At 51.1% G+C, this 26,291-nt stretch overlaps 1 protein-coding gene across 7 annotated transcripts in view; it reads left to right on the top strand.

Moving 5' to 3' along the window:
- RADIL (Rap associating with DIL domain) overlaps window positions 1–26,291 on the top strand; it is a 76,934-nt gene that overhangs the window by 32,882 nt on the left and 17,761 nt on the right. For 6 of the 7 annotated variants that reach the window (XM_075010471.1, XM_075010472.1, XM_075010475.1 and 3 more), the window contains 5 exons: window positions 1,834–2,147; window positions 5,651–6,328; window positions 8,589–8,626; window positions 13,358–13,518; window positions 23,165–23,277. In XM_075010471.1, the coding sequence (XP_074866572.1) occupies window positions 1,834–2,147; window positions 5,651–6,328; window positions 8,589–8,626; window positions 13,358–13,518; window positions 23,165–23,277 (1,304 nt within the window). Of the gene's footprint in view, window positions 1–14; window positions 146–1,833; window positions 2,148–5,650; window positions 6,329–8,588; window positions 8,627–13,357; window positions 13,519–23,164; window positions 23,278–26,291 lie in introns of those variants that run through there. The other variant, XM_075010476.1, reaches the window with a different exon arrangement.

The raw sequence follows: 26,291 nt of genomic DNA, 5'->3' as shown, positions 1-26,291 counted from the left end.
CTTTCGTTTTTACAACCCTCCTCTCGCTTTAAATTAAACGAATGCGGCGGCATTCACCCCGAAACAGAATCTTCTGATCCTGCTTATTCTCCGCCCACGTGAGTGCGCGGCCGACTGTCCTGCTCCCGCAGGGCCCCGAAAAAAGGTAGGAGGGATCCAAACAGCCATCGCAACATCTCCTGTTCTCCTCTTCCAGAACTTGCACCCAGTCAGAGATGTTTCCAGCATGGACAGGGACTCTGGCACGTTGGCTTGTTTCTGCTGCGGGGAATCCAGCTGGGCTGGGAAGGATGGATTCGGGTCTGGCCGTTTGGTCCATTTATTTGCTAGCTCTAGCCTCCATTTGTCTTCCTGACAGCTCTCCCGAATTGATACTTGTGAGAACTTAATTACAGCTCTGCGCTGCAGCAGGCAGGCAGGCAGGCAGGCAGGCAGGCTCCTCGCTGCAGTCTGCAGGTCCTGGCAGTCTGCACTCACCGCCCCCATTCACAGCCAGGTGCACTTAAGCAATGGTGCAGGGGGTAGGACCCACTGTGGACCCTGCCTGCCAGTCGCCGGGTAAGGAATGAAGCCCCCAGGCTGTCACTCTTGATGTTGGCCCTAGTTCGGTTTCGATCCATGTGTTTGCCATCCTGCATGTCTTGGGCCAGCTGGTAAAAAGATGCTGCAGATCTGAGATGGCTCCTGGCTGCTTCCAAGTAAGATGGGGCAGAGATCTGGAGAGGCGGTTTTGGGGATGGAATGGGAAGGGTGAGGTTCTCCTCCTCCATTAGCAGGGTGAAGTTGGCATACAACTTGGTTCTAGTTGCTTGCAAGCGCTAACATCTAGCCCTTATAAGCTGTCAGTTCTATGGCTCCAGCTGCATTGCTCAGGGAAACGGGGGATTAGTGGTGGGGGTTGGGCTCATTTATTGGGTTGGAAGGACATCAGTGCTTTCCCCTCTTGGTTCCTCCACATTGTGGTGAGTTTCTAGGGGCTTTAAGCTTTTGTTGGCCAAAGGCTATGCTGGAATTTTCATCTTCAGGCAGCATCTGACTAAGAGGTGCAGGGTGAGGTAGCCGAGTGGTTAGCACACTGACCTTGTAAACTGAGGGTTGTGAGCTCAGCCTTTGAAGGGGGGCCTGTCAAGGGTCTGGGGTAGGTTAGCTGATGATGATGATAATAATAATAAAAAATCCATTGTGGGTGGTGATAGGTCCTGCTGTGAGTGCAGGGGGCTGGACTTGATGACCTCTCAAGGTCCCTTCCAGCTCTGTGAGATGTATGTATCTCTCCATGTTTCAAGGGTCCCCTCTTAAGAAGCTCCACTAGTGATGCATCTCTTTATGATGGGTTTAGACAGCCTGGCTTGGCGGTGCCAAATGACACATTCCAGCTGCAGCCCCAGGCTCTAAGGGACTTTAGGGCTTTCAGTGCCCTGTTATCCAGGGGCAAGTGATGGAGGTTTTAGGCTGTGTCCAGCCAGGGTGGCAGAGGCAGTTCAGGTGATGTCTGGGAACCTCTTTGGTATGCTAGGGCTCTATTTTTGGTTGCAACTGACAACAGGCATGTGTGTGGGCAGTGAGGCAGGAGTGTCCAGAGGTAAAATGGCGCCCCAGGAATTAACAGGTGGAGAGATCTCTAAGGCCCTTGTATGGCAGGGCAAAGCCAGGCCCAGGGAGTGAGAGCCGCATTCAGGGAGCTGACTCTTTGGCATCTCGGGTGCATCTGGCTCAGTTGCTGATGGGACGTTGGTCCCAGGGCCAGGCCTGGCCCAGGCAGGAATGGCACAGGGCAGAAAGACAGGGAGGCAGTTTGATTGGCCCAGCACTGAGCTCTGCTGTCCTCCTTAGGCGTAAATGCCCAGGCTCGGAAGCTGCAGAGGAACCGTGCGAAGGGCACCATGACCCTGCTGGCAGGCTGCAAGCAGCGCTCCTCACCACCCACCCTCCGACGCAGCGTCAGCGAGACCAGCCTGAGTCCGGCGGTCTCGCCAGAGGAGGAGCCCAGGAGACATTTTGCCACGTTGCCTGAGAGCGTCTGCGGCCTGGAGAGCTCGAGAGACGAACAGCAGGCCTCTGGGGTGGAGCAGAACGGCAGCAGCATGCGGTACTCCCTCTACCAGTCCCCTCACCTCCTACTCCTGCAGGGCTACAGCTACCAGCATGTAAGCACCCAGTCGTCCACGCTGCGAGGCTTTATTTACACCCACGGTCTGTGCACTACCGCTACAGCCCAGGCCATCCTCTCCCCACAGTCCCAGCAGGTCCCCTGGGGAAGTGTGAGTTTTCAGGCCTGAGATGCCTTTTTATGTGGCATTTCCTGCTCCTCTGGAGCCCAGGGTGATGCTGAGAGAGTGGGTTGCTATCGCCTGTCTTCCCCGCCTGGCACAGAGATACTGAGGGAAAGACTTCACTTCTGCTAGTAACCTCTGCAGCCACTCATGCAGACTGCTGCGGTGGCTTGTCCCCACCTGGCATTTTGAGAGAGAGCAAAGTTTCCTCAAATGATATTTATGCTAAACAAAGCCAGCAGTCCTGTAGCACCTTAAAGGCTAACAATAGGATTTATTAGGTAATGAGCTTTCATGGGAAAAGACCCACGTCTTCAGATTCTGGAGCAGAATTGAGAGGAAACCTGAGAGAAACCCGAGGAATTAGCTAAATATAAAAATAAAAAAGGAGTGGGGGGCAGGGAGAGGTAAGTGGGGAGAGAGGAAAAAAATCCTCTGGGAAGTGTCAAATAAGTTACGCGGGATGTCTGCCATACTTGTGGATATCCAAAGTGGGGGAATTGTCCTTGTAAAGCTGATGGCCGCCTCTTGACCGTGCTGCAAGAGCTTCTGCTTTTGTGCAGCCATGTCCTTGACGTCCTTGTATCTCTTGGGAGCCACGGCGAAGCTGTGCTTTAGAGAAGACGGGGACAGGCCTGAGAGTCAGCTGCTCAGGTCACCAAGTCCGGCTTGTGTCAGAACCCAGGAATAAGGGTGGTGGGGGCACACAAAGACTGAAATTGAGGTCTGCCCAGAGTACAGGGGGTTTGCCTCTTGGAAATGTCCCCGAAGCACACTGGTAGATGCAGTGCAAAGCCACTACCCTGCGTAGCCTGCTGGAGTGCAGTATCATAAATACCACCACGGCTCTTGCCAAGCAGAATTGAAGGTTTCATGAGCAAAAAAAAAGCCTTCACGCATGGGATGAAAACCCACAAAGGGCCATCCGCTTGAGTCGGCTGCCAGGCAGCTTGCAGTGACAGAGAGCTCCAAGCAGCCTCCATTCATGCCCATGGAGTGTTACCTCTGAAGCTGCTCTGTCACTGTGCCAGTTTAACGCTCCCTCTGAGGTGGTACGTAGATGGGTTGTGTGGGAAATTTCAGCCTCTCCCCAGACCCAGACCCAGACCCTATGTACGCTTTGAGTCCTGGCAGCGAGTTGAACTCATCTTCCAACTCATGACCTGCTAGCTGATTTTGCAAAGGTTGAATGCCAGAGTTGGCTAAAATGTCGTGCTCCCTTTCTGTGGTAGTACAGCTCTTACAGTCCTTGCTAGATGGTATTGTGCTACCTCTAGGGCTGATGAGAGACTTTACTGGGCCTCAGGGGGCGGGGAGCCAGATCTGGGGGCCCCAGAAGGGGCAAGGCCTCTGGCAGACGGGGCAGAGCTGGCACTAGCCTCCCCTAGAAAGCCTTTCAGTGCCATGAGGGCTTCTGGGCACACGAGGGGCTCCAGCAATGATTTAATGGACCCAGGGCTCTGGCTGCTGCCAAGGTGCTGGGGCAGCTGTCCTCTTTACCCCTCAATCAATGGTCCTGGCTACCTCTGCTTACTGTAGGGCATACTGCCGTCCTGTAGAACGGCGGTGTCCAACACGCTGGCCACTAGCCACAGGTGGCTATTATGGCTGGTGGAGCGTGGCTACCTGGCTCAAACAGTAAATATATTTTCAAAATAACGTGGTTTGTTTGCTGTAGCAGTCGCCACTTGAACGGGTTAGACATCAAAAACAATAAGATGTCCTGTGGCACCTTATAGACTAGCCGGTAATGTGCCACAGGACTTCTTGTTGGTTTTGAAGATACAGGCTAACTCGGCTACCTCTCTGAGGTTGAACAGCATGATTCTAGAACAAAAACTATCGTTGTTGCCATTTTACAGGTAGGGAACCTGAGCCACCGAGCAGTTAAGTGCACAGTCCCAGGTTACACAGCATGTCAGTGGAAAAGTCAGGAATAGTGCCTTTGTGTTCTGGTTCCCTGTCCCCTGCTCTTACCACTAGATCCCACTGCTGCAAGAGAGAATGCGGCCAGCTCTGTCCTCACACGTGGATGTCAGTGACAGATGCACATGTAAAACTGAGGGCAGACAAGGGCCCTGTGTGATTTTATCTTAGCTGCTCCCCCTTTTGTAGCCTGAGAAGGGGACCAAGAGTGGAAGAGGGGAAAGGGAAAAGTGCAAACAGAGAGCAAATGAAACCTTCGGACCTTGCTGTGGAAAGAGCAATGCTCTGTTTACATCCCAGAGTTCCAGAACATCCCAGTTCCAGTTAGGGAGCAGCACCAAGCAGTGGTTTTATAGAGCTCTGATTGGTGACACACAAACTCATCTGAGTTAACGTGGGAACATGCTGATGGCCAGAGCCGTCCTGGGGGCTAACCAACTTTGTCTGGAGAATTGATGGAGATGGCTGCATACTGTCAGTCCCATAGAAGTGGTAGGAGGCAAGGAAGCGAATGTTCCTTAGGCCAGGTCAGCACTAGACGGTGAAGTCGATTGTAAATATGCAATTCTAGCTATGGCAGTTGCAGAGCTAGAATCTACTTATGGACAATCAACTTACCTGGCCATCCTCACAGAGGCAGGTTGATGGGAGAATCGACCTCCCTTAGTCCTCGCGATATTGAGGAGTCCAGGGGTCAGCTCTTGACCTCAGATAGTTCGATTTTGCGCATCCCTACTAGGCACTCAGAATCAAACCCTGGAAGAGCAACTGGGTCAATCTTCCACATGGTGAAGACATACAGTTAGTGTTTGCGAACTAGCAGATGATCGCTGGGGCAGGTCAGCATATCTCCAGCTGTTTGCTCGTTTAGCGATGCATCCTGGGAACGGTAGTTTACTCATTCTGCCTCCACACACCCAAAAGTCACTGTTAACCTCTGGTATTAGTTATAGGCACTCATCCTAGTGGAGCGGCTGTTTCATTTCGGAGGAAGTAGGTAACCTTCCCCCTGAGCTGTAGTTACATGGGAGGGATGCGGGTTGCACAGTTAGCTGTGGAATGGTACCACATGTATGAGCAGGTGTATATGTACTGATGTGATAATTGCAGTAGAGTTACGTAGCAGTTGCACTGTTAAATTGAGTCATTGCATGCCAATTGCTCCAAGTCCTTCTCTTGTAGCATGCCTCTTCTGCTGCATGAGTCACTGCTACACCGACTCCTGTTATAATTTCGGGAAAGCACTGCAGTGTTTGGAATAAAAAATAACGCTGCAGTGCAAAATGTGTACAGTGGGCACCCGGGGAACTGCAAGAGGCAAGGGAGTCCAGGAGTGGCCAGAGAGAGAAAGCTCTTTTCATGGCTTGCCGGCTTATCAGACTTGTGCAAACTTGGGCAGCCGCACACGGCTCCCGCCTGCCTGGCAACCTGTTTTTCTGCTTGCGTTCTAGGACAGCTTGGTCTACCTGCTGAACTGCGGGCAGCACACAGTGGGCCAGCGGACTCAGTCCAGCAAACCCAGCATCAGCCTCTTCGCCCCGGACATCCTGCCCCTTCACTGCACCCTCCGGAGGCTCAAGCTGCCGAGTCGCTCCCGACACCGTTCCGAGGAGAAGCTGATCCTCGAGCCCATCCCGGGGGCCAGCGTGTCTGTCAACTTCTCCGAAGTGGGCAGGACGGTTGTGCTGCAGCACGGAGATCTCCTGTCCCTGGGGCTCTACTACCTGCTTCTCTACAAGGACCCCCGGAAGGCCCAGCTGCTGCCAGCGCAGACGCTGATGAGGCTGAAATTGATGCAGCGAGCCTCGGACCCCGAGGCTGCCCTGACCTGTAAGATGTGCGGCAGCCAGCTCAGAGAAAGGGGCCCCTCCTCCAAAAAGCACGGGCCCTCCCCGACCCCCGGCTGCAGACCAGCCAGGAAGAGGCTGCAGCTGGAGTTCGAGAGGGCTGCTGAGGACGTGCTGGTGAGAAGGATCATGACCTTGATCGAGCCAGGGGGTGACGATCACAAGTTAACGCCGGCCTTCCTTTTGTGCCTCTGCATCCAGCACTCCGCCACCAGCTTTGAGCCAGGCGCCTTCGGCCAACTGCTGCTCAAGTCGGCCAAAATGATTCAGAGGACAGTGTGGGTCAGTCCGCGAGCTTTCCTTGGGGAGTCGGGCGACAGGGGGTCGTGCCAGGCTGTGTCCCTGTACACTGTGGGCAGGAGAGATTCCGGTGCCACCCAGCTGATCATCAGAGCACCCGCAGCTGGCAGCCTGTGTGTCTGTCGGCGGTGCACATCCGCACAGGCCTCAGTGCACATAACAGAATTTATTCCGAACGTGGATGGAAAAAGCTTAGAGGGCGTATGAGTGCCAGGCATGCTACAGGGCACTAACCCACACCTCCTGTGAACTTGAATCCTATGGTGGAGCACCCAAACTTTGCCCATCCAAAGGCCACATGGGCAGCTCCAGGGGCTGGGGTGCCTTTAGGCTCCGTAAAAGAGAGAAAATCACCACCCTTCTTCGCTGTCGCGTGGCCGTTTCTCCATCAGGCTCTGAGTCCCTGCGTGTGAGGCTCCGCCTTGATGTCTGGCCAAGCTACAGTTCTAGATTAGAAGGGGTAGCAGCTCTGAGCCGCACCGCTGCACCCATGTAATGCTGAGAGGCTGGCGGGCATTGAATGCTCCTGCTGATTTTTTCAATCCAAGGGCAGAATAAATTTTATATGCACCGGCACTTGTGCGGATGCACACCGCCAATAGAAACATGCTGCCAGCTGCAGGCAGCTGTGGGTGCTCTGCTAATCAGCTGGGCTGCCACCCAGCTGCTCAGCTTATAGGGAAAATTGCTGTGAGGGCCTATTGCTGAGGATAGCACCCTGTCCATCAGTCCGAGCTCCTGACTCTCCCCTGCCCCAGAGGTTTGAGAGATCCTGGGGGCTTGGGCTGGCGGTGCTCCTCGGGGAGTTAGACTGGTGTCTATTGCTGGGGTGGGAAGGTGCAAAGAAAGAGCAAATCCTCATTGAATGGTTGATGTTCAGCCCCTCCTGCGTTAGCTCTAACAACGTTAGATGGGGTGGCTCCTTGCCTGGCTTGATCATGCCCATTCATTCACAGCCATTGTCAATGGCCGAGGAAGTACAGCCTGATTGCTGAGTGGAAGGATTTGGACCAGTGTTCCCTGTAAGCTGAGCGCTTGGGCGGCTGCCCAGGAGAGATTCAGGTGCTGCCCAGCTGATTGGCAGCCTGCCCACAGAACTCACAGCCGGCAGCCTGTGAGTTCTACCGATGGTGCACATAACAAAATTTATTCCACACATAATGGGACAAAATTAGAGGGTGCATTGGCTTGGACAGCTGCTGCTGCATGAGATAGGTCTGGTTTTGTAGGCTGCTGCAGTCATTGCATTAGCTGTCGGTCTGCCTGGTCGCCGGGCAGGAATGCCAGTGACCGGGCAGCCCCATTCAGCAGGTACTACCTAACTGCCACAGAGGGCGAGAGGGGACCGTGCACTTGTTTTAACAGAGTGGAACAGTGTTTGCATCTTTCCTCCCCTGCTGGAGATTGCCTCGTTCTCCTGCTGTGCCATGCTGGCCCTGTTTATACCAGGCTTTGTTTCTTACCATTGCTACCCAGATTAGGTTGCAAACGGTCACCAGTGCTTTAAGCCGGTGAAGCCCTGCTCTGAGCTGGTTGAGGAAAACACTGTGATTAGAATGGCAGTGGCACTCCCGTGGTGGCTAATATGAGTGCAGATGGGTTTGCGGTAGTGAAGCGGGGAGCTTAGGGGGCAGAGTACAGGTAGATAAACCCACAGTGCTGGGCTGCAGATTGGAACTGAATGACAGTAATTCTGCTGGGTGCAGTCAGACATACACAGTAATCCCAGTGGGCATCGGACCCTGCAATAAGCACCTGCCTACTGTACAGCGTAATGAGCAAGAAGGCTATGTCTGCATAATTATATTCTAGGCAATGGCATAGTTCTTCTCTCCCGTCCCTTTCCTTTTTGTGGGCTTGCACCATATATTGTAATTATAAAGGCAATTCGAGCGTGCTTGTCACCATAGCATCTGGGCGGCATTTCCTTTCATTTATCTGTCTATGCAGAACCGCTGCAGTTGCTAGAAAGTGCAGTAAATCTGGAGTACGTCTACAGTAGGCATTTTAAATATAAGTTTGTTAGGAGGAAATAAAATCACTGTAGCCAATGTTTTGCTCTGCCTTCCCAGCCAGCTCACTCAGTGCCCCTGACAAAACTATCCTAAGCAGGTTATTCTGCAGGTTGTACTGTTTTCCCTCTGTGTGGGTGTGGGTGTGGGCGTGTGTGTTTGTGTGAGAGAGAAGAGAGAGAGCACCTGTCTCTATTCACATGTGGTTTTTTTCCTTCCCATCCTCCTAGGAGAAAACGAAAGAGCTGGCGGAAAAGCAGTCCCAGCAGTAAGTATCTCTCTGCCTCTCTCCCACCCCACTCCTTCCCTCTAACGTGCAGAGAAAGAGCTGCACTTACAGGGAGAGACATTGCCTTTGGACTAACCAAGAGGGAAGTTCTGGAAAGAGAATTAGGCCAAGGCAGCAGTGTTACTAATACAGGCCCTGGCTCAGTACGATGGTTTTGCACATATCTCGGTGTGGGCTGTAGATCAGAAGTGGATGACATTTTTCCTGCGCAACCTTTTTTTTTTGAAATATGCAAATTCAGTGACACGGAATCATTTTGTGAATTTGAGGCGACGGGAGTGATTGTTCATTTTGAAAAACAAACAGAAAAATTGGAGAAACTCAAATGTTTTATTTGCTTTTGGTTTGCATTTTGCTTCAACATTTCTATAAGAACGGCCAGACTGGGTCAGACCAAAAGTCCATCTAGCCCAGGGTCCTGTCTTCCAACACCGGCCAGTGCCTGGTCTCCCAGAGGGAATGAACAGAACAGGGAATCAACCAGTGATCCATCCCCTGGTCCCCATTCCCGGCTTCTGACAAACGGAGGCTGGGGACTCCGTCCCTGCGCACCCTGCCTAACAGCCATTGATGGACCTGTCCTCCCTGAACACATCTGGCTCTTCTGTTTCCAAAAGATATGAAAAAGGTTCAAAAATGCTCCAGATAGAAATGAAATGGCTTTGACTTTGCTGAGCATTTTCCTTTTTCAATCCCACATGAAGCAGTTTTTGGAGGGTGACTTTGATATTGATGAAGAACCCAACAGCCCTTTAGTCCCACCGCTTGCTTCACGTGAAGCTTAGCAGCCCTGCTGTCTGCGCCCTATGGAGGTCACTGCTGTACTATGGCCAGGAGACGGCTAGCAGAAATGCCTCCTGGCTTCACCACGTCTTCGCCCTGGAAAAACCCCAAATGCACTAGTGGTGTGGAAAGCAATGGGAGGCCACATTGTAAAGCAGCCTTAGCCCAGCGTCTGATTTTGCAGTTGCGTTTTCCCACCATCGGTTAGTACGGAGGCAAACGCGAGCAGCCAGACGTGGCGGTGAGGTACGGCTGCGCTTGGAGCTGGGGCTGTGATTTCCAGCTCAAGAAGACATACTAGTACTAACTCTCATCACACTAGCATGCTAAAAGTGGGCGAGAGCAGCGGGAGGAGCCAGCTGCCCAGAGTGCAGGTACTGCCCCCCCCTCCCCCCGCACCCTCCAGCGACCCAGGCTGTGCTCGGTTTTTAGCAGGCTGGCAAGATCAGAGCTAGGACCAGTATGTGTCCTCTAACCTGGAAGGGCCACCACGGTTCAAAGTGCCCTTCGATCAGCCACGGGCAACCTAGGCTAGTGAGTGGGCGGCAGGAGTGGCCCTCCTGCCTCTCAGTGGGCCTCAAGCTTGTGGTCAGCAAAACAGTCGCCCAGGCTAGGATAGTCCTTGCGTGCCTAGAATTCGCGGGCTGTTGACGTTGACGGCAAGCGCCCTGCTCTCCCCCGCATCCGATCGAGCCGGAGCAGCACTTCGATTGGATGCGGGGGAGAGCAGGGCGCTTGCCGTCAACGTTGTCTGCCACCAGCACACCCCTCACTTCACCTCTTCCTGCCTGAGGTGTGTGTCACGCTAGCAATCCCGGCAGGAAACAAAACCGAGACGGAAGGAAACCAGTGGCCTGTGGCAACCCTGTGCTTGGGAACAAGCGAACAAAATTTTTCATGGGCAACATACACTGCTTCAGTGGGCTGCATGCAGCTCGTAGGCCGCAGGTCGCCCGACACGGCCTTAGGTAGTGGAGTGTGAATGGAGCCCACATGATTGCTGGGTGCGGGTTGCTGTCCCATGCAGTGGCACCTCGACCGCTCACAGAGAGAGAGAAATGAGTCTCCTCTACAGTTGTGGCTGAGGGTCAGTGGGCTTTTAGCTCAAACTGTAGAGCAGGGGTCAGCAACCTTTCCGAGGCGGAGGGCTGAAATTGGACCTTTCGGTCTCCACGTACTGCCCGAGTGCCAGTGATCGCTTTTAAAGTCAGTAATAGTCCTACTTACAATAGCTTCCTTCATAAACAAGGAGGTGGAGCTTTACTGTGTAGGTGGCGGTGGGTAGCATGAGCTGGTCTTTTGTTAGTCCACAGGTGACATGGCTTTGAGCAAGCGCCCGGCTGCAGGGCGGAGGAGGGGTGGGATTGAGCTCCTTGCTTGTGTGGTAATGAAAATTGGCTCATGTGCTGCTCTTGGCACCCGTGCCGGGGATTGCCAGCTCCTGCTGCAGTGGCTCCTGCACTAAGCTCCAGAGGTCCCAGATAATGTCCACCTACGGGCGTTGACATGAGTATTTGTGACAGCACTGAAAGCCCTGTCAAAAAACCATCAAAGCCCTTAAAGCAGAGGTGGGGGGTGAAGAGAGCTTTTCCTTCATTATTTCACAGTGGCTCTTTGGGGCTCGCTTGACCTATAACAACAATCCCCCACAACTTAAGTAGACAAAGCATTGGGAGAACAGGTACAGAGAGTTTTAAGTGACTTCACCCTAGTTCATCTACCAGGTCAATGGTAGAGCTGGGAATGGAACCCAGCTGTCCTGAGTCTCTCTCTAGCCATTAGGCCACGCTGCCTTTCAGCCCCCGGTACACTTTTACACCAGGCCCCTGCACACGCATTCTCTGAGGTCATGTGATTCCCTGGCAGTCAGGGTTTAGTGCATGTAGACTTGAGGGGGATGTGTGCTCTACCTTCCGCACCCTGACTGAGTTAATTGCCTCCCTTCTTCCTGTGTTTATGCTGGATCCAACCCCAGCACTTCCCCCAGAGGCCAGGTGTTGTCCTACTTTTCCTCACACTGTTTTCCGAACATAAAATGAGCCAAATTAGTAGATAAATACTCCTGAACACCTGACTCTGCAGGGTTGTGTTTCCTCCTCTCATGTGTAATTGTACTGTATGTGTTTAACTCGTGCACACTTGCAGTCTTGCTGTTTGTGCCAGCAGTGCCAGCTTTCCCAAGCCGCTGGGAAGCCAGCCACGCTCCCCAAACTGAGATGGTATTGTTGGTGTCTTCATATTAAATGCAAAGTCCTCAAAAGTGGCTATTCCTTTGGGTGCTGAGCTGGAGGCACCTGAGACAGCCTGATGTCCTGCTGAGATGGTCACTGTGCACTTTCTGAAAATCCACACCCTTTGCAGGTATCTCAGTGTGGCCATCCCAAAAACAAGGCCCTGAGTCACTACTCTCTTTAGAAGACTTCATTCCTGTGTCCATCTTAGATCCTGTGGAGGTTATTAGATTTCAGGAGTGTCATCTTAAAACTAACCAAATAGGCAAGAGCAGGAGCCTTGGGCAGACTATTTCCTGCAAAGGGTAATGGCCCCATAGAGTATGGGTATTGAAGCAGTGGGGGGATCTGAGTCCAACAGACTCTTTGGTACTGTGGGCTACATTCCAACCTTATGTATGCACTTAATACATCTGTCCAAGAGCAGCAAACTTGGACCTACCTATCTAGTAGGACTGGAAGGGACCTTCTGAGGTCATTGAGTCCAGTCACCTCCATTCACAGCAGGACCTATCACCATATCTGGCAGTTTCTCCCCTGCCCCCAATGTATTTATTCCGGATCCCACCCCCAAAGCCTTGGGCTCACAACCAGGAGTTTAGGAGGCAGGTGCTCAAACCACTGAGCTGTCCTTTCTCTGGCCCCTGTTTGTGCACAGAGCTCCCATTGGGTAAGTGTGAGCTGCAGGGAGTGAGGCACATTCTGACCATTTGAAACAAAAAGCAGTCAAGTAGCACTTTAAAGACTAGCAAAATAGTTTATTAGGTGATGAGCTTTCGTGGGACAGACCCACTTCTTCAGACCATAGCCAGACCAGAACAGACTCAATATACTGTATTTAATATACTATACTATAATATAATATACTATATATAATATACTCAATATACAATATTCTGGTCTGGCTATGGTCTGAAGAAGTGGGTCTGTCCCACGAAAGCTCACCTAATCGACCATTTTGCTAGTCTTTAAAGTGCTACTTGACTGCTTTTTGTTTTGATAGTGTATAGACGAGCACGGCTCCCTCTCTGTTACTATTCTGACCATTTGATAACTAGGAGTGAAGGTATGAACTCCAGGGCAGCTGGATGGGCTGGTGCTAAGGAGTTTCATGGGGTTATGGTACATCACAAGATGCTAAAGATAAGCATTTCCCGCTGTTACAGTCATAGCTCAGCCTCTTCAGTTTGGGGCTGTGTACAGGGGGTTGGTTCATTCTTGTGTTGCTTAATCAACCCTATCAGTAGAGCTGTGGCTAGCAAATCCCTGAGACTCAGCGTGTGGGAGCTGGGCTGTGGCACTTTCACTGACTGCAGGGAGCTGGAACCCCACTGCTGATTTGCAGCTACAGCAGCATGGGTACGGAGCCCTCCCATGAGCCCCCGAGGAAGCCAGCCACTGGGTTTGGTCCAGGTTTGCTTTTCTAAGACCATAGCTCTTGTGCTGGCACATTGGTGCTTGTTCTGAAACTGCCAGCTCTGCTGGGGAAAGGTGCACTGAGGCAGTCGCAGGAGACTACTACCTGTGCTGGCGTTGTATCCATTCCTGCCCTGACTATCCTGCGTCACCAGCCTCTGAGAGAGGCACAAACCGTTCCCGTAGCCCAAGGGTCTTGTGCGCACAGAGATGGAAACTACAACCGCCTTTGTCCTGACAGGATCCTGAAGTTCTCCTCTTGTCCTCTCTGTCTCACCAGACAGGATCCCGGATCCCTGTCCCGCTTCACGGTCACAGACCTGCTCCCGGACCTGCAGCACGTTCTCTTCTGGATGTCCAACTCCATCGAGCTCCTGTACTTTATCCAACAGAAATCCCCCGTCTACATCCAGAGCCTGGAGGAGGAGCTGGATGCCAACGGTAGGACTGATGCTTCTTCATACCGACTCGCTTCCTCAGTACAAAACTTCCCCTGCCATGTGCCGCCCAGCAAAATGCCAGGCTAAGGGGGAATGGCATAGCACCAAGCTGGTTCGTTGGTGTTCTCCATTGCTCTCCCGCAAGGCCCCTCTATCCTGACTTCAGAGACCAGCATGTTGCCTCTTTATCTCAGACATACCCTTTGGTCTGTGTTGGGGTTTGTGGAAGGTAAGGGAGCTGTGCCCGTCGTGCCCATGGTTCCTACCAACTCTCGGGAACCTCTCCTGGACAGGTTCTTGAATGATGAGCTGTGGTACCTTTTGTGGCATGTCCACTGGAGGTTGATCCAAGGCAGCTATCGCATATGGAAGCTGGACCATCCGGTTGTCCTGTGTTCGCTCTGCTACCTACTGATCAACCTTAGGTGCAGAACTGCTCGTCTGTAAAGTTGCAGGTGCAAACGTTAAAAAGGAGGCTGGATTGGACTCACTATTAAAATCAGGGGACTGTGTGTGTGTGTCTCAAACCAGAGCAGAGTTCAGAGCACAGAAGAGTCCTTTTTAAAAACAGGTGAAAAGGACGACGTAAGTGCCTTTCCCAACTGGCTCAAAAACAAAGTCCCCCATTGTGTAGAGTCAACGTCCACTTCCTGCCTGGGATTGGGGTTGATTCATAAGACAAAAAAGCTCAAATCAAACTTTCCCCCAGGCTTAATTGCTCCCAGGTTCCTCCCTCAGGACCGCTCAGCTCACCTCCTAGATCCTCTCTCGCCAGAGGACTACTACTCTCTCCTTTATATCATCCTGGGGTATCGAGCCACTCAGGGAACCCACTTAGCCCTCCTGGTTTTCAGCCACCTTGTCTGGAGGGGCATGGGCAATTTGAAGCCATGAATGGATACAATTTTGGGGACCTGGATCTCATTGTAACCAAGTGGTCACCATGACTTCTGTCACCAAGCATGGACTGTTATTCACGTATTGATACTTGATACCCAAAGTAATAAGAGCCCTTCCCTAAGCTTTTAGCACTGGCGACTGAGCTAAGAGGAAAGGGATGCAGCCTTGGGAAAGAGGAGGCTCTGGGAGTGTTCTTTAGGTCGTTCCTTGCTCTGCATTCTGCAGCTCCACCTCTCTCTCCACCCTGTGAAGTGAATCCATTAGATCACAGCCCGGACTGGCTCCCTAGTTAGCAGTGTTGCCCTGTGTTACCTACCGCTGCCTCTGGAAACACCGTGAGCTCTCAGTGCTGCTAAGTCCTCCAGCCCTGTGTACTCTTGGGAGGGAAATAATCCCCTTTCTCGAATGAGTGGTGACAGCTTGCAGCCGGAGGGAGTCTAATATGGTGAGGGGATTAGCCAGGCTTCCCTCTCACCATGGTCTCATTTCGTTGTCTCCTTCCCCAGGTTGGGAGAGGGAGTGCAGTGCTTTGGGGCCGAGCCAGCTGAGAGTTGGATGCTCTCCATGTCTGAGGCTATCTTGGTTCCCATGCTGATACGAGATGTAAAGACCATCATGTGGGAGGCAGGGTGGGATGGCGGGTGCATTCTTTATCAGTGAGCGCTCTAAAAAATGCACTTGCAGGCTAAAAATACCTCAGTGCAGGGCTGCCGCGGAGAACGTGACATGATAAACCTTTGGCGTTGGGGTTGACTTCGTCCATGGTGTCCAGGCAATGTCCGGAAAAGAACGGGGTCTTTATCATTTCTTTGAATCTCTCTCTGGTTTTTCTTGCAGTCTTGTGGCTTCCTCATCGTCATCTCAGTCTGCCCACCCCTGCTCTTCTCCCAGTTTGGATCAGAGCTTCCCAGTAATCCCAATTTGTTTCCTTCATGGTTCTCACCTTAGTTGAGTCGGCGTCAATTTAAACGGAGATTTGTCAAACACACTCTGTGTTGGCCCAACTCTGCTCCTGTGGCTGTTAGCGGCAAAGCTCCCAAACACGGCTGTGGGAGAGAACTAGAAGTGTTCCACCCCCCACCCTTCCAGATTGCCCTGCCCCTTTCAGACGTCTGATTTCTCTTGCGTATGCCCAAGTTATGGCTGACTTAGAACAGCGTTTCCTCAGCTCCTGTCCCCTAGTACCTCTTCTTTCCTTTTACGTGGCTACCTGTCTGTGACTATTCCCCAAGTTACATCTTGCTTAAAAGCTCCCACTTGCAAAATCTGCCCTAAAAATATGAAAATGCCCATTGCTACTATTGCAAAATGGCCGGCTTTCTCATTTTTATCATTCCATTGTAAAATAAATCAACTGGAGCATAAATATTATACTTCAGGGAATCGTTTACAGAGCTATATAAACAAGTCATTGTCTGTATGAAATGTTAGTGTGTACTGACTTTGCTAGTAATTTTTAATGTAGCCTGTTGTAAAACTGGGCAGGTATCTAGCCAAGAGGATGTACCCCCTGGATCTCTGTGTACCCCCAGGGTAGGGTTCCCTTACTTGAAATTTCAAAAAAGAGGACACGCCTGAGACAGAGTATACCTGTATCAGTATTTACCAACTCTTGTTCTTATAGTATGTATAACACATTAATACACTGTGGGTGTGTCTACACTTGCATTCCTCTTTCAAAAGAGGTATGCAAATGAGATAAATTGAAAAAGCAAATGAGGTATAAATTTGCATATTTAGCACCTCATTTGCATATTCTAATTTCGCAAGAGCTTCTTTCGAAAGAAGAAAGCCAGCGTAGACACTGCTCTTTTGAAAGTAAACCCATCTTCGAAAGACTGCTTCTTCCCATTAAATAAAGGGAAGAAGGATTCTTTTGAAGATGAGTTTGCTTTCGAAAGAGCAGCGTCTATGCTGGCTTTCGTCTTTCGAAAGAAGCTCTTTCGAAATTAGAATATGCAAAATGAGGTGCAAATATGCAAATTTATACCTCATTTGCATTTCAGTTTATCTCATTTGCATGCCTCTTTCGAAAGAGGAATGCAAGTGTAGACACGCCCTGTGAGTTGGGGGATGCTGATGCAGATACACTCCCTCTAAGGGGTGTCCTCTTTCTTGGAAGTTGAGAACCTCTAAGCTAGTTTAATGCAGAGTGATTTTGGTCACCTTCAATGTTCCCTCTAATTTTTTTCCATCCATGTGCAGAGTAAATTTTGTTATTTGCACCAAGGCACATGGAGATGTGCACCACCAATAGAAACACATGCTACCCGCTGTGGGCACTCTGCCAATCAGCTGGGTGGTACCCAAGTCTCTCCTGGGTGGCCACCCAAGCACTCAGCTGCTGGGAACATGGGTCTCCTTTCTCATTTGTTATTGCCCCCATCACCGCCACTGCCCACACGTGGAACACAGGGCATGAGCACAGACACGGTGTCTCCGGATATATTTATAAAAGTCTCTTGGTCCATTATCGTAGCCCTTATTGGAAACTGGCCATTCCTGAATGTCACTTTTCTTCCATGCTCGCCACTCCACTCTTCCATGTAGATAGATTTTTCATCATTTTGTGTCCTCCTCTTCGAACAACCCTTTATGAAGCCTTGCAGGAGCAGCAGCTTTTTTTCTTTAAATGGCGATTGTTTTTTAGGATGACTTAGCTGCTTTCTGCATGATAATACTTCCTTCAACCGGGCCTTATTCACTGGGATGAGATGGTGGCTCCAACGAAGTCAATTGCAAAATTCCCCTTGATTTCGCCTGTGCTAGAATTTCACGCTGTCTCCATTCCTCATTCTTAGTAATGCCCTCGTACAGCTGCATTCTATTCATCCAGTCCTTACTACAGGTTGAACTTCTCTTGTTCGGCACCCTCGGGACTCAACTGGAGCCAAATGAGAGAATTTGCTGGACCATGGGAGGTCGATATAGTCTAACACATTACCAACATTTCCACTGCTTACTGGGCTCTTAGAAGATATTTAGGGGTAACTTACAGCTAAATAACAGGTCAGAATGCAGAACTGGTGGCTGTAAACAAAGTTTATGGGACTGCAGGGAACTTGGCCACACCCATGATGAGTGGTTGCCCAGGTAACTAAAATCATGCTGGATTATGGAAAGTCTTGGATGAGAGAGTGCTGGGTTAGAAAGGTTCAGTCTGTAGTCTGAAGTCAAGTAGCTTCCTTATTATTACATTTTTGATCAGTTTCTCCCTGTTGCTAAGAGGCAGCTTTAGAATGGATTCTCTTGCAGTTGGAATGACCCCTTACTGGATCTTAAGGTTGCTTCTGCGTCATGCAGGGTAATCTTTGGGCATTCCTGGACACAGCACAGGTAAGGGTTCGTGGGCAGGATTTCAAGTGCTTGAGAAGAAGGGGAAAGAGCACTTGGGGAGTACAACTGCGTGGTTCTGAAACTGAAGATGAAGAAGAAGCGTATTGACGCACAGAAGCATCTGTCTACCAATGCTGGGGTGAGGCTGGCTGACAGGCAGGGCTGCTTTCCGCACAACATCCTGCAAACATGCGTCCGTGTTTTTTGAAAAAAAGAAATTTAATTTTTTTCAGCCAGTTCCGTCCAGGAACATGGGAGACAGCCAAGTTGTAGCACTAAGTCCAGGCTACGCTAGGAGGTAAAATCGATTTTAGGAACGCAAATCCAGCCATGAGAATTGCGTACCTGGAACTGATTTATCTAAAATCGATTTTTGCCCCTGCCCACACAGGGAGAGGACAACGGGAGAAACTCTTCCGTCGACTTCCCTCTCTCCTCGTGACTGCCAGTACTAGGGTCAAGGGCAGCATCATGAGAGTTCGATTTAGCGCTTCCGCATTCAGCGTGCTAAGTCGAACCCTGGAAGATCGACTGCCAGCACTTCAATCTTCCCGTAAGCATAGACGTACCTAAGTAATGTCAGTTAGTCTACATCTACACTAGCATTCCTCTTTGGAAAGAGGCATGCAAATGAGGGAAATTGAACATGCACATGAGATGTAGATTTACATATCTGACATCTCATTTGCATATTCTTTAAAAAGAGCGTCTTTTGGAAGAAGAAAAGCTGTGCAGATGTGGCTCTTTCAAAAGTAAACCCCATCTTTGAGAGAACCCTTTCTTTCTTTTTTTTTTTTTTTAAGGAAGAAGGGTTTGTTTGAAGATGGGGGTTTACTTTTGAAAGAGCCATGTCTACACTGCTTTTCTTCTTTGGAAAGAAGCACTTTCCAAATAATAGTATGCAAATGAGGTGCAAGATATGTAAATTTGCACCTCATTTGCATTTTAAGTTTCCCTCATTTGCGTGCCTCTTTCCAAAGAGGAATGCAAGTGTAGACACAGCTTAGGGTGTTGCAGGCAAAACCAGGGATGAGAGATGGTCAAGGCTCAGCTAGCAGAGACTAGAGACAGATTTGAAATATAGTTACAGTGCCAGTAAGTTTACAAGGACTGGAAAGTCAAGGAAGATGACAATGGCCATTTGCTGCAAATCAGTGGGACTGGAGGAGTGTGAGAGAAAAACCTTCAGCACTCTGAATGCCAGGTGACTGTGCTCCGGGTGGATAACGACCCAGATACAGGCTGGGTAACATGCATGGAAAATTCTGCTTAAATGGGCAAACCCAAGGTAGCTCTCCTTGCAGCAGCTAATCACTGCTCTGTGATTCCCAGTCCTGGTCTATAGCCACCAGCACCTCCCTCTCTAGTACGGTTCTTCTTCTTCTTCCTTTGCCAGCATTTAGTAGCTGATGAGGCTCAGAGACAAACACCTGCTTGCGTTCCTCTCGCTCATCCCCAAAGGGCGTCTGGGACATCTGTCTTCCCTGGCTGGTGGCCTTTGCTCCCTCATGGGCTGTAATTGGTGGGAACAGCTAAGAGTAGTCTAAAGAGTGGAGTCTTTAAATAGGTCTGTTCCCTTAGGTCTCTGGGAGACGGAAGTCCATAGCACATGCAAGAGTGAAGGCAGAATTTTGAGTGTGTGGCGTGAGTGACTTTTGCTTAAAATTCCAGGGAATTATAAGGGAGAGAGATTCCCCTCCCTCTGCCCTTTCCAGACCATACCTCAGCAAAATGCTTAAGGGAATGCTTAAGTCCAGCCCTGTTCAGCAACCCATTTCAGCACAGGCTAAAGCCCCATTGCTGTCAATGGAACTTAGGCCCATGGCTAAATTTAAGCAGTCGTTTAAGTGAATTGAACAGGATGGCTGCACTGGGGCCACACGCAATGGACAGGCTGATGCTGAGGCTGGGGGAGGCTGGTGTGGTTTGAATGAGGGAAGGAGCAGTGTAGTGTCATGCAAATACATTGTGTGCCTGGGCAGGTTTTGGCGAATCAGGAGAGGAGGAAATAGCATAAATAAGAGGGTGAGAGAAAGGTAGAGATCAGTATTTTGGCCTCTTGACATCCCTCAGGCAATATCTGGGGGAAGATTTTTTAAAATAAAAAACATGTCCTGAGCATGAGCAAAATATTTTTGATTTTCAGAGCCCCTAGCCAATACATTGGAGCTGACTTAATCCAGAGGCTGGGGAACGAATGGCTCTATTGAAAAGAGGATTTTTCCTACACCTTTTCCCATCTCATTCATTTCTAGCAGTCTATGCAGACCCAGGGCCATGGCCACTCTGCCCTTCCCAGACTGCTCAAGGGGCAGGGAGCTTGGTGAGAGATTTGGGGTGGCGAGGGGTGGTGGATGCTTCCAGGTATGCATAAAGATGAGAAATTCTACCTGTGACATGGCACATGTTTTTACCACGCTTGTTGATTTTGCGTTGCCCTTCTACCCTCTCTCTCTCGGCAGTCACTTGATAACAAATGGAACGTCTTCATGTCATCCGCTTCTTTGTGAGTCCATTGATGGCTGACCAGCCCAATTTTGGAGCCTCAGGGCTTATCACAGACGGGGCAGGTGCTGGTAGCTGTTTGAGGGGCGGGGGTCAGTTTTTGATGCTGTTTTCTTCTTCTCTGCCTCTCCTCGTCTGTGTTGCAGCGGGACCACTCTAATTGTTCCATCCCCTCGTGGATTATCGCTCTCCACTGAGGATGGTCCCGGGCAAGGTTCTCCCAAGTGTGGGCACCAACATTGCACTTTTTCATGCGCACCTTCAGCACGTCCTTACGTCGCTTCCACTGGCCCACAACGCTCCTCTGTCCTTCCTCCAACTCAGAGAACAGAGTCTGGTTTGGGAGGCGTGGATCGGACCTCTGGACCACGTGAGCGGTCCAACCAAGTTGTTGGTGAATGATAATGGCTTCAATGCTGGTCATGTTCGACTCTTCCAGGACGCTAGCATTCATGTGCCTATCCCAAGAGATCGCTCTTCCACTCAGGTGATATGAAATGGTCGGAGAAGAGCATTATACCCCTGGGAAAACCAGGTGTTTCGCCCTCACCATGGGAGCAGTTCTGGTCTGTACTTACAGCAGATTGAATAGTTTTAAAAAAACTATAAAGAGAAGCCCAACAGCCCTGATTGGGCTACATTTTTGTAAATAAAAGCTCCACATTCAGCTCGTTGTGTGACAGGGATGTATCATTCATATCAAGCTGGAGAATTTGGTTTTCACAAAGTCACGTGCCAGTCCCAGAAACGTCCCTGATCTTAGCACTAATTAATAATTGTCTGAAAACTTGTGCCAGAAAATTTGTTAGCCTGTTTGCCAGACTTTCCTGATCCCATGTGATTTAGATGACCAGTCAAGCAACATAAATAATGGGTACAAAGCACAGAGGGTGCACAGAAATCCAGATCTAATACGCACGGGGTTGCCATAGCAGTGGCTGTTAAACACATGGATGTTGCATTTCTGGGCAGTGAGAGGTCGGAAGGCAGAGGGGGGCATAATATTTTCCCTGCAGACTAACATTTTTCTTCTCGCAATGCTTCGATTTCAGTCCAGACTTGCGGCCCCGCCTGCCCCATGTGCTGAGTATTTGTGCAGCTGGATGAAGTGCTTTCCAAACACAGTGTGTCAGAAACCACTGCCTTTGGAGCAGACGAGAAGGTCTCGATCACTTTGCCAAACTAGCCCCGCCCCGATGCCCCTCTGATGTGGAATCAAAAAGTGGGAAATTCCATGCATCATCCACCTGAGCATTCCCCAAATCCCAGAGGCAGATGCTTAGGGATGGACCTTTCAGACACATACATTTTCAGGGCAGTTCAGAGAGGGAAGTTGGTGAATTTTTAAGGCTCAGGAAAGTGGAGAGGACCATCCGAGCTCTGTCTTGTTGTGTCAATTAAAATGAGAGCACCAGATTCAACAAATGGCCTCAGATGGAAGTGGCTTCTCTCTCGGAGGCCAGGTCTACACTAGGCATTAAAGTTGATTGTAGGTATGCATTTCTAGCTACGGCAGTTGCATAGCTAGAATTGACATCTGCAATTGACTTATTACTTGGTCAGCCTCACAGAGGATGGCCGACAGGAGAAACTCTCCCATTGACTCCCCTTACTCCTCGCGCTATTGAAGAGAACAAGGGTCAACCGTTGATCCCAGATAGCTTGATTTAGCGCATCCCCACTAGGCAGGGGAAATCAAACCCTGGAAAATCGACCCTGAATGGGTTGATCTTCTGGGTAGTGAAAACATAGCCTGAATGTCTCTCTTGAAAAAGGCACTGCAAGCTGTCCCTCTTCTTTAAGTCAAGCCAGAACAATGTATCTTCAGCTTTCATTTCACCAATGCAGTGGGGACATCAAGTGGCCAGGTAAAGCAGTGCAAGTTGCGCATACTTGTGAAAGTCCCAAGGTAGCATCTGCTACCTGATTTTTTTCCGTGTGAGAGTGACTGGGAGAATTAACATAGGCATCAGTTCTTCTCCGTACCAGCTCCGCTCCAGATCTTTGAAACTATCCTCATTGTTGGCAGCCTGTGCCTTAGGCCCCCCCAGTCAGGAACTATTACCAATACTGTTCATCAAGAGGGCTGTATATTCTGTGGGGCTTTCCATCCAGCCTCCTAATCTATTCAATTAATATTGCTAAATTAGGGCTCATGTCCTTGCAGTGAGGTCACAGAGGAGAGCTGCCCCCTTTTACAGACCAAGGGGATGAGTCACTAAGAAGATATGATTGGCTCAAGGACACCCAGTCAGTCAGTGGATGAGCTAAAAAACAGATTAAAAAAAATCTGTCTCCCAATCCCACACTGTAACCCCCAGCCATGCCTCCTTTGCTGTAACTAACCGCTGTCAGTCCGGCAAGCAGTGTTCCCTGTAAGCTGCACGCGTGGGTGGCCGCCCAGGAAAGATTCAGGTGCTGTCCGCAGCAGAGTGCCCACGGCCACCCACAGCTGGCAGCCTGTGTTTCTTATTGGTGGTGCACATCCACAGATGCCTTGGTGCATGTAACAAAATTTATTTCACCCCGGGTAGAAAAAATTAGAGGGAACACAGCCGGTGCATGTCAGTGGATTTTGCATAATAACTAGTTCATATCATAGACCTGGCTGAGACCTCCATAGGTCACCAAGCCCAGTCTCCTGCACTCACAGCAGGACCTAGTACCATCCTTGTCAGGTTGTTCTTTTTTGTTTTAAATGCCCCGCACCCTTGAAGGGCCCTCCCTCAAGGACTGAACTCCCAACCCTGGGTTTATAAGAACGGTGCTCAAACCACTGCGCTATAATGAAATACAGCCTGACAAGTGGGCTCTCAGAGGGACTGTGCTTCTAACATGGCACACCCCAATAGTTTGGCTTGGCGCCCTTTGCTCTGACACGCTCCATTGTTGTCTTTGTCCTGTAGGGTCTAAGGAGTCTCTGTTCTCTTCAACCATCACAGCCAGTGAGGAAGCCATGACAGTTCTGGAGGAGGTGGTCATGTATACATTTCAGCAGTGTGTCTACTACATCTCCAAGGTACGGGCACCCCAGTTCCTCCCTGTCTCCTGCTAGTGCACAGAGGGCCAGAGCCAAGGGAGAAAAGGTGCTTTGTGATGCTGGTGCCTCACTGGATATCAAAGGGGGAGCAGGAGTCTCCCAACTGAGCACCTGTGCCTGAAAACGCTCTCCTTCCCCATCCTAGCCGGGACAGCAGGTTCTTCTTGCTGATATGTCCTAACAGATACACAGGGGTCTCCTTCAAGCCTCCTCTGTATTACGGAAACTCTTGTCTCTAGGCTGCAGATGTAGACACGCAGGCACCAGAGACCTGACTTTCCCTCTTCTCTGATGACTAAACCGTGACATCAGAACTGACTTTCTGAGGGGTCAGAAACAATCAAACTGGTGGATTTTTTTTAAAACCACATAGATATTTCGGGGGAGGCTCTTCATCCGCACACATAGTTTAGCTGTTGTTTTTTTCTCTTACGGCAGCACCGAGAGGGCTCAGCCAGACACAAGGCCCCATTGGCATAGCACAAACATGTCAGGAGAGAGACTTTTCCCCCAAAGAACTGGCCAACTAAGTCAATAAGACAGAGCCAGAGCCAGACACTGGGCCTCAGGCGTCCGGGTGAAATTCCCAACTCACCCGTAGGCTTGTGGCCTGGTCTTGGACAAGTCTTTTGCTATCCCCTGTAAAGTCAGCGGGATACGGTCCCAGCTCTCAGGTGTGGGTACGAGGATAAAGTCCATTAAGGCTCGTGAGCTGCTCGGATGCTAGTTACTAATCTGAAGTGTGTACACACCTCATGGGCTTTCAAAGATGCTGTACTGTGTAACGGGGGTGGGGAACCTTTTGGGGAGGTCAGGGGCCACTGCCCCACAGAAAGGTCAGTTGGAGAACAAAAACAAAACAGTGAGAAGCAGAACCAAAACCTCACTGATGTGGCCCCTGATTGCGACACCTCATTCCTCTCACGCTCCGGCACCACGGGCAGGGAGCTGGAGAAGGTGGAACTGAGGTTCTGGGCTTCTCCCTGTCCAGGTTGTGTCTTCTGGGGGCCCAATGTGGGACCGAAAGTGTGGGGGTTGGGGGTTCAATGTGTGGGAGGGGGCTGCCAAGGAGCAGGAGTGGGGTCTGGGTGGGAGGGAGGGTACAGGGCTGGGGGTGTGGGTGGGAGGTAATGTGCGTGAGTGGGCTCGGGGCAGCGGGAGGGAGGACACCGGAACGGGCGGAGTCTGCGCAGGAGGGGGCATGATCCTGCTGGGGTGGGGGAGTCTGGGCGATGGGGAGGGGCACGTACCTCTGCGTGTTACCGCTGCTGCCACCTGCGGGGGCTTGTGGCATGGAGAAACGCTCCCTAGGGAGGCTTTTCTCTTGCCACCCCCAGGCACTGTTCTCCCCTTGCTCCGTTGGGCCTCCAGGGAGCGGGAGCGGCTGTTCCTCCAGCCGGGGGAAGGGAGCAGGGGCAGTGGTGGCAGTACCACGGCCTCCTGCCCCTGCCAGCTACAGTTTGTAGGCTCGATCTGGCCCCAGCTTCCACAAGGCTTGGGGGCTCCCCACCCAGCTGCAGGCTGGAGCCTGGGGTGAGGAGCCCTGAGCCGCTGGAGCTGGACTCAGGCCACCTGTGGTGCAGAGCCGGACCACAGTCCACAGATCCCCCACCCCTGCTGCATAAGACTCTGGAGAGCGAGCTGGGAGAGTTCAGTATGTGGTTGGCCCCGGGCCCTGCGCCCCATCCGTGGTCACATGCAACGCTCAGCCGGCTGGTAGACCAGATGGTTTATTAGATGACAGGGAAGCACCAGCAGCAGCTCAGTTCCTTGTTGGCGCAGGCACCAGGAGCAATCAGAACAATCCAGCTGGGACAGAGAGGGCCCAGAGCTAGGGCTGTGTCCCCTCCCTGCACCCCAAGTCCATCTGCTCCCACTTCCACAGCCAGCCCCTCCTCCGGCCTTTGTCCTGTTTCCGGGGCAAAATGGAACACCTGGCCATGCCCCTCCCCTGCTCCCATTGCAAGGGTCATCTGCCAGGGTCTGCCTGAGGGAGGCCATCACACCCCAAACTCGCGTAACCAGCTTAGTGCAGTGCCCTGAGAAACTGAGGCGCACACGTGGGATTATGACCGGGCAGTAGAAATCACATGCACCATAACAATAACAATAAAATCCCCGTGTCGTCACATAGTATAATCACCTGAGCAGGTGATATTGGGGGGGGGCGGGGGCGGGGAGAGCTGCATGCAAGGACCTTGACCTGGTCACGGAGCATCTGGGGCAGGTGTCAGACTGGGAGGTCCCTGAAGGATTGCCAGTAACACTGGCTCCTAGGTAGGCATTTGCTTGTTACAGCATTCCCATTCATTAATAGCTTAGCCAAGGCTGCACGGCTGTTGTCACAACCAACCTTTGTTCTCCCACCCCCCTTCATGGAACTTTTAGCTTCATTTTCCTTTGGCCCAAGCATCCCGATGATGGTCACAGCCCTAGGAGAGCGTTCAGTGATGATGGAGCATTTCTCTGCCTGGCTTAGGACTGGGAACCAACAGAGCAGGACCCAGGCAGCCAGGAGGAACTGAGTGGTCCACAGATTAGTAGACGAGTCGATGGCATAGCTCATCCAACCGTCTTCCGGTCCTTTGCCATTTACTGTACAGTGTTAGCCCTGGCTGTATTGCATTGAGTCATGTACATGATGGAAAGATGCCTTCTGGCCTCTCTCCACAAGGCCCCTTGAATGGCACTTTATTGCCAGCACTCATTAAGGAGTGCCGAACAGTGTGTGCAGTGTGAGTGCAGAGAAAGGCTGCTTGTGTCTGCAGGGTGGGGACTTGTTTCCATTGAACAAGACGTTAAACTGGCCCGATGACACTGCCTTTCCGCCCGCCGCCCCTGCCAGGTTTGGTGATTACAGACTTGACCTCCCGCTGGGAGACGGGCTGTTTGTCGTCTTGAGTCTATTTGTAGCTTTCCCCAGACACCCCTGTGGAAAGATAGTCCAGCGTGCCAGCCACCTCTCCCTCTCTCTGATTGGGCAATGCTCATCC

Source organism: Carettochelys insculpta, chromosome 16 (genome assembly GCF_033958435.1).
Source record: "Carettochelys insculpta isolate YL-2023 chromosome 16, ASM3395843v1, whole genome shotgun sequence".
NCBI classification, from domain to species: domain Eukaryota; kingdom Metazoa; phylum Chordata; order Testudines; family Carettochelyidae; genus Carettochelys; species Carettochelys insculpta.
Note: the sequence above shows the minus strand (reverse complement) of the source record. Positions and strands in the feature narration are given on the sequence as shown.